At 35.5% G+C, this 14,645-nt stretch overlaps 1 protein-coding gene across 13 annotated transcripts in view; it reads left to right on the forward strand.

Annotated features, from left to right (window-relative positions):
* Nucleotides 1-6,706, forward strand: part of STOX2 (storkhead box 2) — a 224,924-nt gene extending 218,218 nt beyond the window's left edge. For 11 of the 13 annotated variants that reach the window (XM_072624416.1, XM_072624412.1, XM_072624414.1 and 8 more), the window contains one exon: nucleotides 21-6,706. In XM_072624416.1, the coding sequence (XP_072480517.1) occupies nucleotides 21-213 (193 nt within the window). In that variant the 3' untranslated portion in view covers nucleotides 214-6,706. The remainder of the gene's footprint in view (nucleotides 1-20) is intronic. The other 2 variants (XR_011970517.1, XR_011970518.1) reach the window with 2 other exon arrangements.
* Nucleotides 6,707-14,645: the final 7,939 nt, after the last annotated feature.

The raw sequence follows: 14,645 nt of genomic DNA on the forward strand, positions 1-14,645 counted from the left end.
TTTCTATTTTATTCCTCCAGTACCCGTGAGAGCCTGGCTTCCAACACTTCCAGCATTGTTGAAAGTAACCGTCGTCAAAACCCAACCCTGAGTCCAGCGCACATAGGCGCTGCTCCAGCATTCAGCTTTCGCACAAGTACAGACCCCTCAGCAAATGAAGCCGAGAAGTTGCCGAAAACCAATTGCTTACAAGCTTCTGTTACTAGTGTGTGATGGCCATTCTGCCTCCTCCAATCTTCTGTCTCATCCTGTATGGCGAAGTTTACGACATTGGGACTGATGTTTACATCTTTGGGAAGACAAGCATCTCTACCACAGTTTTGGTGTTTACTTAAACTGTGCTGCTAAGTAGGCTAGGACAAAAAAACAAGCTAAAAAAAAACAAAAACAAAGACAAAAAAATCTTAATTTCCGAGTATTGTTTTTCACGTTTATGGCTCTGTAGCAACAGACTAGCCCAGTAGGGGTAATGTGTATACTTTTGCTTAACTGATCATAACTGAACACATAGGTCAGAGTCTAGCCACTGTAGGTGTTAGCTGCATTTTTTGGTGTCATACGGTTGCTAATTCCATTTACAAATGCCACAGATGTGTGATAATGCTCCTAGTCCATGGTTGAACGGTGCCACAGAACTGATCCTTGATACTTCTTTCCCCCAAGTTAAGTCACCGCAGAAAGCATAAAATAAAAGGCACAGGTCACCGAGGAAACACAACGCCAAACACTACTAGAAAGGACCTCAGCCCTTCTCTGTCTGTGAATTATTTACACACCCATCCTTTTCACTGTGAGTTCTCATGACACACTTTTTTGCAGGAGCCCTTGGAAGTGAGTCAGAAGGGATTGTGTTTAAATTAACGGGTGTGTTTTGTTTTGTTTTGGTAAATAATATCAGATGCTTGTCTGATTCTTTACCCTCCATAACTACAAACAGGAACATAGGCCTTTGAATTTGAAGTGGGCAAAGCAAGGGGGAATTACCAACTTGGCTTAGCAAGAGAGCACTAAGTGATGGAAGAGGTAATGTGGATTTTTTTTCTCAGTATTAAATCATGTATCTTAGGGAGGTCATTTTATTCTTGTGATATTTACGATGTTCCTAGTTTAATATAATAGAGGAAATAACTAATTTGTTTAAATGAAAAGCAATTTCTTTGTGATACAAATGAAGAGTATGGCCTGAGGAGTTTATTTCTTTCTAATAGAAGGACATAATTCTATTTTATGTAGTTTTAAATAGAATGCCTAAATTAGGCTGTGGAAAATAATCTTTAGTGGTTATATGGAAGAGCAAATTTAGGGAGAGTTGAAATTCAGGCCTTTGATTCCTGGAAAGATGTTTGTGGACATATAAAAATACGATTTGAGTGGAAATAGAATTGTGCCCATGGGATTAATAGCAGGAGGTCCTCATTCTACAGGTGTGGCATATACATAATTTGTACTCCCCTAAAATTTCCCAGAATAATTATGCATATATGAACTATGCCAGAGTAATGTTTACAGATGCATTGTACCAACTTTCAGGAGTCACTCTTAGATAGGCTTATAGAAGTCATTAGCCCATATTGTTCCCACAGATGATTTGTTAATGTTTTGTTTGGGTTTCTAGTTTAAGGCATTAAAGATGCCTTTCCACAGCTTAGGGATTATTACAAAGATACCAAATTTTCAGTCGCAAAATAAGTTGGTATTTGGGAGTTCCTAGATTTTTATTGGAGCAGCAAATGAAATATGTAGGCGATAAAAATGATTTGTAAAAAAAAAGACAGTGTGAGATGCAAGGCAGTGATACATAACAATATGAAGATGTTCCTAGTGATGGGTTCATTTTGTTTTGGTCAGCCAGGTATTATAAATGAATTACAATGTAAATTCCAATTTCATCTCAGATTTTGTTAGCAGGTATACCATTTTGTAAAACCCTTCTGTCTTAATATCATAATTGGAATCACCAGGAATCACAGAAATCTGTGCCGTCTTATATTTTAGGGTTGGTTGCAATTTGTAGATTCCCTTCTCTCCCACCTCAAATCCCCCCTCCAAATTACTTTAGAACTTGAAACATTTGGGGACTTTCTAATTCCTTTGCAGATATTTAAGAGGCACATGGGTCAAATTCCTTATTGTTGGTATTGAAAATTCCTTTCTATGTTGCAGTTAGACATTCCCTTGCATTTCTGAGTAGACCCTTAAACCAGTGGGCCTTCACCCTCATGCTTATTTTCTCTATGGCATGCCATGTCTGCTCAGAAATGCATCGTTTGCCTCGTAGTTTAAATATGTGCAGAAGGAATGATAAATGTATCTAATCGACTCCAGAGTTCATTTCTTTGGGGAGTTGTATACCATACAGTTACTAAATTTTCCACATAAATTCATTTAAAAAAAACCACATACTTTGAAGTTTATATCAAGCTATTGTGATTCATGAGTAATAGAAACATCGGAATGCTATGTTAACCTCTAGTTGGTCATCTGAAAATAGCCACTGTAAAAAACCAGATAGTATATGAACAGAAAAGAAAAAAAATCACTTATTTAAGAGAAACTTTTTAAAATAAAAATTTGTCAAGCATTAGACAAGAAGTTAACAGTCTAATGAAACCTATACACTTATCTACCAAATAAATGGTGTATATGATTTCCAAAACTCTCATAGACCAGCAGTCATTAGTATTGAACTTAGAGGCTTTTTAAAAAATGGAATGTAAACAGGAGTTTCAAATAGAAACATTCTCATCTGTATTTAATTTTTACTCTTAGAAAAATGTATTTACAATGGCATCTGAAGGCCATTCTTTCTTGAGGTTCTTGATGACCAAATGCTTGGGCCTCTCTCCAAGAGTTTCTGATACCATCATACTCCTTCCATGAGATTAGAGCTTTCTCTTATGCTTTCTTATCTGGTCTTCTCTTTTTGTATATCAACTGAAAGGTTTACAGAACTGAGTTAGGTTGAATCTCTCTGTGTGTTCAACTTTTAAAAGGTCAACACATCTGTCAGTATTTTGCACATTTACTATGTATTATTATAATATAACATATTACTTTATGGTAATTTTTATTTTCACATATAACTACCTCCATGAATTCAATGAAATGGCAGCAGTGTGTTCAAGGGTATTATGAAAAGCAAGGTTAAGACTTTCTGAAGCATCGGGTCACAATATTCTCTCTGTGTGTTGACATGTCTTTAAAAGTCATCATTTCCCCCTCATTTCCATAATTCCTTTTTTACTGTATTTGGCTTTTCAGATTCAGTCTTTGTATTTCTCCTCAAGAAAGCTCATTTGGATTTTTTTTGTTATTGTTCATATCAAGAGAACATTTACAATTTTTGTCTCTTTTCCCTCATCCCTGCTAAAAAAATTTTTTTCTGGTAGATAGTTGGTGAGTGTGACTTAGGAGACTATTTGCACCTATTAGAATTTTAGGTTTTATAAGGCAAAGAATACACACCAGATATTTGAACTGCCAACTCTGAAGCACTTTGGGTCCCAATCTGCCTTCACTCGCATGCTAACATATCAAGTCAAATCTTCACTTTCCTTGAGAGAGCTGTGTTGTCCATTCTCACTATATGTCTCATTCTCTGTTTCTCCCTCCCTCCCTCTACCCCACTTTCACTGTCCCTTTCTCAGTTCACTTTCTGTGCAAGGCCATGCATAGTATGCCATTTTCTATATTGTGCACATCTCAGGGTACCTTAATGAGTAGATTAAGAAGGGAGTGCCATCCTATCAAGACGTGAGCAAAAGAACCGAAAGGGAGGTAGCTGCAGGGGAAATTAACAAACATATCATCCCTCTTACTGTGCTTTGAAACTTTGAGATTTGGGTTTTTGTTCTAAAGTCCAGAAACCAAAAGCTAAGCTATACAAATTCTCAAATTCTGCTGTTTTTTTTTTTCATAACTGGCATTTAAAACAAATTTTTTTTTTTTTCACAGACAGTACCAAGGGAAGTAATGTGAACATCATCCCATTTCAGTTTGGTGCAGCAAATATAAAAAGAATAAAAATCTACCTGGGGGGCAAACCACTTCTTACCACAAAGTGTACTTGAAAATAAAGTTTTTAACTTCAATTATAGGAATATTGCTCATAATATAACACTTTTTCTGATGTGTCTCACAAAGGCAGCATTTGAAGCCTTCTAAAAATAATGATCGATAAAAACTTTGCACACAGTTCCCCTTGGATCTCAAAGTGCTTCCAAAGCATTCAGATTCACCAGTGCTAAACAAATGAAAAATAGTGGGTGCTCTTTATTATAACACTTATTTGGGAAAAATGATCAGATAGTGAAACTTGAGATTACTCTCAGAGGCAGCTATTGATTATCTTCTTTTATTGGATTGATAGGCCAACATGAGAAAGCACTAGATGGAATGCTTTTTTCCCCTCCCTATAAAGGGAATAATAAATGTCAATTTATTATTGTCAAATGTCAATAAAGAGAAAATAAATAATACTTTACATCATCCATTTTTACTTAGAAATTTCAGGGGCTTTATGCATTTGATAATATCCCCTGAGCTTATAGAATGTGAGGCAAAACGGCAGACAAATTGAATTGACACCCCTCCCCAAATATCCCACTTGAACCAATGGTAGTTCTAGACATATGCCCTCATCTATGATTTTTATATTAAACTTCTGCATCTTCTATGCCACAATGACATTCTTCAGGAACAAGGCTGCTCTCGGCAGTAGAAGGTGCTGATTACACATTTTAATTAAAACTTTTATCAAGTACTTTTTATGGAGCTGTTGGGCACAAAGGAGAATTTGTACAATCCATTTCTGCCTATTCTTTTGAAGGAATATTATTATAAGGATTATAATATTATAAGGATTATTGAAGGGAACTGGTCTTGTTAGCCTTGTCCTCTAAAATGAGAGAGAAAAACAGCCTTAACAGCTACATGCTCCTCCAATTCAAACTGGCCAGTTGACCGAACTGTCCAATGTGCTTGGGAGCACCCAGAGCACAGCATTCCCTATGTTGACCAACTACAGTACCATCTTGCCTGCTAAAAGAAGATAGCCTCTTCTTCTGTCTGCAAGTGGCTCTTCCCTGCATGTTAGGTTTAGGGGAATCTAAAGTATATCCAAAACTCCTGTATGGTTTTGAGAGATATCACCTGGCTTTGGTTTAATAAGGTCTTGGCCTGAATAGAGATGACTATCAAATGCCTTTGCCGAGTGAACAAATAAATACTTTCAACTGGCTGAGATCTGACAATTGACATTCCCCATTCTTCTTCCTCAAGAAAGCTTTACAATGTTAAGAATTAATTTCAGTATTCTTATTTTTCTGGGAGATTTTGATTTAAGAGGTACTCCTTCAACTTTACCCTTTAAAAAAAATCCATGATTAAATTCCACTTTTATAGTTGAATGAGGGACTTCATCTAACTAGGTTGAGTTAGTTGAAGTTGTCTTTGCAGCAGCATCCTCATGGACTGGTGCAATAGCTTTTCCAAATAATCTTGGGTCTCTACAATTTCTGTATAGATTGCCATGGGTCATTTGGAATTCTAGAAGACTGATGTGGATTAGAAATAATGATTTAGATTTGAAAATTAAATTTTCTTCTAATAGCTATAGATACACATACTCATTACAGGGCTTTAATAGTTTGGCTTCAGAAATAAACATCCATACCAGCTGAAGGCAGAGGATGTTTCCCAAGTGGTGACTGGAGGAGGTGAGGAAACCATGGAATTCCAGACTAACTCCACTCATGCCCTGCCTCCCCATTCCAAAGGCTGACCTCATTGTCCCCGTTCCTTTACTGCTCCCACCAAAAAGAGGTACCAAATCTGGGATCTTGCGAAGATCTCACCTGATTTACATCCATCCTTTGCAGTTAGGTGAAAGAATTATTGAAGTGCACACTCGACAAATCCTCCCCTTCCTGTCCCCCAGTGTCCTGTCTCCCGCCCTACTTCCATCTCCACCTAGATGCTGATACACCGCCACATGTTTCCACATTGGAAGGGCAGACTAATGTGCAGTATTGTGCACACATGCTGGGTTAGGGGATAGAGCCACCCTAAGGTCACCTCCATGTAAGTATGACAGCTGTAAAGAAGGTCCTTAGAGTAGTTGGCATAGCTTTTACTTTAGAGATGAGACTTCAGTTTAAATACTAACTTTAAGGGATCATAATTCTGCAGGTATCTTTCCCTGAGTGACTGAATGTGACTGTTGCATTAGGTTAAATGAGTTAAGAAACGCAAGTGGGATTTACTGTATGTTAGAAGGGAGTTTTGCAGCCAAGACTGCCTTGAATAAATGTGTTTGCACTGAAAAAAAATTTTTAAAAATTTACTTGGTCTCTGGTTGCTGTAAAGGTCATCCAAGATGGATGTTCTGTTTATATTGTATAGTATTTCATATGAAATAATTACAGCTCATGAAATGTCTTCCCTAATGTTACTGATTTATAACAGCACATTTGTAACATGGTTTTTATTGTGTCTGTGTACCATATTGTAAATGATGATTACTTGTCATGCTTAGTATAATAACTTAAAAGGAAAAAAAAGGACAGGGATTTTTGTAAGTCTATATTTGAAAGTCCCTCCACATGGTAATATTGTGTTCATGTTGTTTACGTAGTGTCGTGTGAAATATCCATTTTGGATCGTGTTACTTTTTAAAATATTAAATAACATTTGGTTATATGTCTAAGTGGATTTTTTTTATTTGAGAGAAAAGATTTTAGGTGATACCAATTATTTGTCCCCTAAATTGAGACACTTTTTGATAATATACACATCTCAGAATATTTAGCAGGATTGGACATTTCTTCTTAGAGAGAGAAGGGGGAGGGACAGAATTCTTTTATGAGGAATTTTGGCCTTCTAATGCATATCAGAAATGCGAAGAGGAAAAAAAGAGATGGAAGGAGGGAGAAAGAAACTGAATGCTACAAGTTAATGGTTTTTCTAAGAATTCTTGAAAATAAATACTTCTTTAAAATATTTGAATATTTAAATCAATTTGAATCTGAATGTTAGTGAAGCTAAGAAGTACCTAGAACTGAATTCTAATTTGAGATCTGACTATGAAATAACATCTAATCTTTAAAAACCAGACAGCAGAAAATGCACATTCGTATGAGTGATAACACTATCCAAGTAGTCAATTAGGGAAACTCTGAGTGTGTCTTTGTACACATGCAGTATTATATGTGATATATGTGCACATACATGTACAGACACACACATATGCCCAGTGGGTAGAGTGCTTTATTTGGAGTCAGGAAGATCTGAATTTGAATCCTGCTTTGGACACTTCCTAGCTCTATGACCCTGGGTGCATCACTTTCAACTTCTTTCCACCTCAGTTTCCTCATCTATAAAATGGGGATAATAATAATACCCACTTCACAGGGTGGTTGTGAGGATCAAATGGGATATGTAAATGTAAAACACTTTGTCTTCTTGAAAATGCCATCTAAATGCTGCCTATTACAGAAATTTACACACGAGTACACAGATATATGCTTAATCCAACAATTCCATTGTCCCAAACATTTTAGTAAGTGTGGAAAATACAGATTATTTGGACAGTGGCAGAGGTTCACTTGGCAAAATGTTTTTGGAAGAGGTTATGACTAATAAGTTATAATTTTAAAGGAAAAGAGATGTGACATGGCAAGAGTGGTAAGAACTGTTCTGTGTATATTGGCCAGCTTAAATCCAAGAAGGAGGAGGAGAGGGTGAAAGATGGGACTGGAGGCCTTAGGAAAATATTTAAATAATGAAGTAGGTTCAGGGTTTGTTTTTTTAAAGTCAAATAGTATGTGTGACTAGACAGATATGATGATGGAGTTATTTTCCAATGAGCTTTAAAAGCAATAACTAGAGGTGGGGTGGAGAGTAGGATCCAAGAAGGCAGAGTGACACCAGCATTCTTGTCAAGCTCTCTCAACACACCCGTCTACAACAGCTTAAGAAAATCCATCAAATGGTATTCTGAGCAGAAAAGCCAAGTCTCAATGAGTTACTTCTTAGCCTAGAGCAACTCAATAGGACCGAAAGAGAGATCTGCAGACACTAGGGTAGGGACTAGTGATGAACATCCCATGGCAGAAATAGCAGCACCAAGAACAGACCAACAATTAGAAAATGATAAGGGATCTGAACATCTGGTCAGGTACAGACCCCTGAGGCCTGTTCTAGCACTGATAGCAGGATCTGGTGCCATTTGGCAGCTCTGTGACCCATTACCTGGTTCTGGGTCACAATTCCAGGATAGAAAGGAGCAGTGGTGATTGTGAAGGGGCAGATTTGTGAAAAGAGCAGAAGGATATAAATGGCAAAAGCTGAGGCTAGACACTACTCCATTCCTTTCTTCTCCCTTTCACCCCAGAAGTAAGCAGAGCCCAACTCTTAACAAATTCCAAAGTTCAAGAAATAGGCTGGAAAATGAGCAAATAACAACAATAAAAAGATTTTTTTTTTTTTTTTTACCATTAAATGCTACTATGGTGACAGTAAAGCTCAAGATACAAACTCAAAGGAGTTTGGAGATATCTACAAGCAAAACCTCAAATGAAAAATGCATATTGCACACAAGCCCAACAAGAATTCCTAGAAGAGCTAAGGAAAGAGATTTTTAAAAAAAATAGAACAAAAATGATTTTAAAAATAAGAGCAGAAGAAAAATTGAGGAAAGAAATGAGAGCAATGCAAAAAAAATATGAAAAAAGAATCAACATCTTGGTAAAAGAGGCACAAACATACTGAAGAAAATAATTCCTTAAAAATCTGAATTGGCCAAATAGTAAAAGAAATACAAAACCTCATTGAAGAAAGTGACTCCTTAAAAATTAAAAATGGACAAGTGGAAATTAATGACACGAAATATCAGGAAACAATAAAAGAAAGTCAAAAAAATAAAAATGAGAAGAATGTGAAATATCTCATGGGAATAACTGATCTGGAACATGTCAAGGAGAAATAACTTAAGAATTATTGGTTCACTTGAAAACCATGAGCAAAAAAAAGAGACTTGACATCATATTTCAAGAAATTATCAAGGAAAACTGCCCAGATATTTTAGAACTAGAGGTCAAAGGAGAAATTGAAGGAATCCACTGGTCATCTCCTTTTGGGAAAGAGATCCTCAGATGAAAATTACCAGGATTATTATAGCCAAAATCCAGAGCTCCCAGGTCAAAGAGAAAATACTGAAGACAGACCAAAAAAACAATTCTAATACCACAAGAACACACAGGATTTAGCAGTTAACTCTCAAAAGGAGTAGAGGGTTTAGAAGGTAGGATTTACAATGAAGAATAGCTTACTCTGCAAAACAATATCATCATACTAGAGGAGGGTAAAATGGAACTTTAACCAAATATTTTTCCAAGTATTTCTCATGAAAAACCACAGCTGAATAGAAAATTTCACATTCAAACACATTGGAAGCATAAAAAGGCAAATATGAACAAGAAAACATAAGGAACTTACAAGACTAAACTGTTTACATTGTTATAAGGGAACATGGAATATCTAAATCCTAAGAACTTTATCATCATTAGGGCAATTTAAAGGAATCTAATTAGACAGAGGTCATGGGTGCAAATAATGTTGAGATAATCTCCAAAAAGGAATACAAATTGAGTGAGAGGGATACAGTGGGAGAAGGGAAAAGGGAGAGGATGAATGGGGAAAATTATCTTATAAGAGGCACAGGGAGTTTTTACAATGGAGAAGAAAAAAGGGTGGAGGAAGTGGACAATGCTTGAATCTCTCATTTGAACTGGTTCAAGGAGGAAAGTATATAAACTGTTGTTGAGGATAGAAATTCAGCTTACCCAGTAGGGAAGTAGAGGGGGAAGGGGCAAAGGGTAAGGAGAGGAGGGTAAAAGGGAGGGTTGACTAAGAGAGGCAATGATAGGAAGCAAAACAGACCTCTAAGGAGGAAACAGTAAAAAGAGAAGGATAAATAGAGAATAGGATGGAGGAAGGGGTTAATATACATTTAGTAATCATAACTGTGAATATGAATGGGATGAACTCACCCATCAAATGGAAAAATATAGCAGAATGAATTAGAAACAAGAATCCAACTTATGTTGTTTACAAGAAACTCATGGGGAACAGAAAGACAATCATAAAGTTAAAATAATGGTCTGGAGCAAAATCTATTACCTTTTGGCTGAAGTAAAAAAGGCAAAGATAGCTATCGTGGTCTTAAGCAAAAATAGATGTAATTAAGAGATAATCGGGGAAACTACATTTTGCTGAAAGGTATCATAGACAATGAATTAGTGTCAGTCCTGAACGTATATGCACCAAATGGTATGGCATCCAAATTCTTGAAGGAAAGGTTAAGTGAGTTACAAGGGAAATAGCAAAACTATGCTAGTTTAAAGAAAAATTAATTCTAATACTACATAAACTATTTGAAGAAATATGTGAAGGAGGAATACTATCACATTTCTTCTATGATACAAATATAGTTTTGATACCAAAACCAGAGAGAGTAAAAATAGAGAAAGAAAACGATAGATCAATTTCTGTAATAAATATTGATGCAAAAAATTGAAACAAAATGCTAGCAAAGAGATTATAACAACATATCACAAAGATAATACACTCTGACCAGACTGGATTTATACCAAGAATGCAGGACTGGTTCAACATTAGGAAAATTAGAAGCATAACTTACCATATCAATAACAAAACAACAAAAATCACATGATTATATTAACAGATACCCAAAATACAGCATCCATTCTTATGAAAAAGATCAGAGCAGAGGAATAAATGGAACTTTTCTTAAAATGATAAGTATTACCCATCTAAAATCAAGGATAAGCATTATCTGTAATTGAGATAAATTAGAAATCTTTCCAATAAGATCAGGGGTGAATCAAAGATGTCCATTATCAATAACAAAAACAACAAAGCTAATATGATTATATAAATAGATGCAGAAAAAAGTTTTTGATGAAATATAATGCCTATTCCTAAAGAACAGGAATAAATGGAAACTTTCTTCAAATAACGAGGAGTTTCTATCTAAAACCAAGAACAAGTATCTTAATGGGGATAAGCTAGAAATCCTTTCTAATAAGATCAGGAATGAACCAGGGTGTCTATTATCACTATTACTATTCAGTATTGTACTAGAAGTGTTAGCTATAGCAATAAGACAAGAAAAAAGATGCAAAAGGAATAAGCATAGGCAATGAGGAAACAAAACTATCACTTTTTGCAGATGATATGTTGGTATATTTAGAGAAGCCTAGAGAATAAATTTTTAAAAATCTAGTTGAAACAGTTAACAAGTTTAAAAAAAAAACCCACAAATATCATCACTATATATTACTAAAAAAAACTATATCAGTACATATTTACTAAAAAAAATTAACAAGAAGATAGAGAAATACCATTTAAAATAACTGCAGATAGCATAAGACACACTTGGTGATTATATGAACACCATTATGAAAGACTTTATACAAATAAAGATAGATCTAAATAAATGGAGAAATACGAATTCTTCTTAGGTGGGAAAAGTCAATATGATAATTGACTTATTCAGTTCCATACTAATTACTCTGCAAAAAAAACCCAAAAACTTTTTAGAGCTAGAAAAATGACTCATCTAGAGCAACGATTTTTAAACTGTGGGTCATGACTCTATATGGGGTCACGAAAAATTTGGCAACAGTAAAAGATTTCTGAATGCATAAAGACCAAAAATTAATTAAAAATCAAATGCATGATGAATATGAGATTTTTCTGGCTGTTCTTGCACATGTTGCATCCTGCAACTTCGCTGTAGCCTTGGTTCTCAACACAAAGCACTTTGCACTGAGCATGCCCTCAGGCCATGCAAAGCCAACAAAGGGGACCAAAAATGAAAGGGGTCCTGCAGAGTGGAAAAAAAGTTTAGGAAGCCCTGATCTAGAAGACCAAAAGGTCAAAAATATCAAGAGAATCAGAGAAAAAAATGTGAAAGAAGGTAGTACCATTTGGTATCTAGCAATATCAAATTCAAAGCTATATTGAAGGGTGATAATCATCAAAAAAAAAATTTGATACTCAATAAGAAATGGAATGTTTGATCAGTGGAATAGATTAAATATATGATATAAAAAAGTAAATCAGTACAGTAAGCTAGTTTTTGATAACCCCAACAATCCCAGCTATTGGAGTAAGAACTCGCTCTTAAATAAAAACTGCCAAACAAACTAGAAATTAGCTGGATAAAAACTAGGCGTAACCAACATCTCACACCATACAGCATGGTAAGCTCAAACTAGGTATATGATTTAGATGTAACAGGTCACATCATAAGAAAATTAATGGAGTATGAAAGAATTTACCTGTCAGATGTATGGATATTGGAAGAGTGATGAAGGGGATGGTTTCGGAAAAACCTGGGAAGACTTCTATGAACTGATATAATATGAAGATAGCAGAATCAGAAGAACAATATACACAGTAACAGCCACATTGTAAATAACCAACTGTGGAAGACTTAGTAACTGTTCAATATAATGGTTCATTTGAACTCCAAAGGACTCATGATCAAAAAGCTACCTACTTCCAAACAGGGGCCTCATGTATGCAGAATGCAGATTGAAGCATATTTTTTCCTTTATTTTTCTTGCTTCTTTTCTGGAACATGGCTAATACAGAAATATGTTTTGCATGACTTTATATATATAGTAGGTAACATGTTTCTCACCCTCTCAATGAGTGGGGCAGAGGATAGAGGGAGGGAGAGAATTTAGAACTGAAAATAAAAATAAAATTTTAAAAAATTAGTCTGGGGATCAAATATAATTAGAAGTTTGTATTTGATCCACACACTAGTAAGCAAACAGTGGAGTGATATAAATAATATATCTTTTATTCCCTTTTAGGTTGTTGGGTTTTGGACCATAAAATTGCTATTTGTAGTCCTTGTAGAATGAAAGTTTTGTGTCCGTGATACAAATATTTTGTCTAGGTGATTGTTAAATAAACATTTACAAACCCCATTTCTGCTAGCTATTTCCTACTCAGCAGTAAGATGTGGCTTGCTGGGTTAACCAGGAAGACTTGGATGGGCTTTAGTGGCTGCCTTTGACAAGTATTGGCTAAGGGACCTTGACTTGAATTTCTCACCTGGGCATTCCCTACTCCAATGAAGTCACAATTTTAGTCCCAATCTGCATCTTCCCTCAATTAGAAGATCAGTTATTTTTCTATTTGTTTTCTTGTCCTTTTTCTTTTCAGGTACACCGTTTCTCCTTACTTCCCCTAATCCTTTGGATTTACTTTTACTTTGCCCTTCTCTCCTCTCTAACATAGGTCTTGTCTTGACCTATTTCACCTGTTAGCATTTACCCTTAGTCCTAGTCTCAGCTGTGTTGATAATTGCCAGCATTTCTGAGCATTCTAAGTTTAAGATTAACATTTTGTTTGTAACACGAATCCAGAGAACACTCCACTTCTGCAGATTCTATCTTTATCTTTTCATCATAAGCTAATCTCCATTGCCCTCAAAGCAAGGAAAAAATCAGCCATCAACTTCATCCTTATAGGTTGCAAACCCCATTCATCTTTTCTCTGCCAATGATGTGAAACATGATACTAAGCTAGATTTGTGATCCATCAGATAGATAATTTGTATCTGGCAATAAGAAAAGACATTTGGTGCCCCTGCCATCCTCATAGGTGAGAGATGTACCCCTGAGATATACCAAATGTTAGGTTAATCATCAGTTATGTGTGTCATGCACAAAATGACCTAAATCTCTTTTTAACATATTATAATAAAAAAGATGATTGCTCATGAAACTGCAAGTCTACTATGTGTAACTTGGTATTTCTTTAAAATATATAATGAAGTTATGTAAATTTCTTTTCCCCCTTTTTTCTTTCCTTCCCACATCCTAAAGATGGCTACCATTAGACACAAATATGTACATATATGTAAAATTATCCTATACATACTTCTATATATTTATCTACTATCTATTTCTCTGGATACGGATAACATCTAAATTATTTTATATACAAATGTTTTTGAATTGGGACATTGCCTTTCAGAGGTAATGAGCCCCATGAATTTACCATAAAGTTCACTTTCCCTAAAAAATTTCTTTCAAGAAATTTCCACTAATATAAGTTTTCTGAGCTCAGTTCTTGTACCAAGTTTCTGTATTTGCATTTAAATCAGCATCTGTATAGTTGCTGCCTCTAAAGTCTGAAAACCCTAATCTATTATTGGAAAGAGCCTGCGATTAATGTCATATCTAGGCAATAGTATATATTGACAAGCTAGTAAAGGCCTGGTAACACAATGAACAGAGAAGTAATTCCAGTCATTCAGTCAATAAACATTTATTAAGCACCTACTATATGCCAATAGGGCAGTTACTTAGAGCATTGACTAGAGCACCAGGCCTGGAGTCAGGAAGACCTGAGTTTAAATCTGGCTTCAGGTACTTACTAGCTGTGTGATCCAATCCTGTTGGCCTCAGTTTCCTCATCCGTCAAATGAACTGGAGAAGGAAATGGCAAACCACGTCAGTATCTTTGTCAAGAAAACCCTAAATGGGGTTACCAAAATTCAGACAAAAGGGAAAACTGATAAACACTGAATGATTAATTTG

This window comes from Notamacropus eugenii, chromosome 7 (assembly GCF_028372415.1).
Source record: "Notamacropus eugenii isolate mMacEug1 chromosome 7, mMacEug1.pri_v2, whole genome shotgun sequence".
Classification (NCBI taxonomy): domain Eukaryota; kingdom Metazoa; phylum Chordata; class Mammalia; order Diprotodontia; family Macropodidae; genus Notamacropus; species Notamacropus eugenii.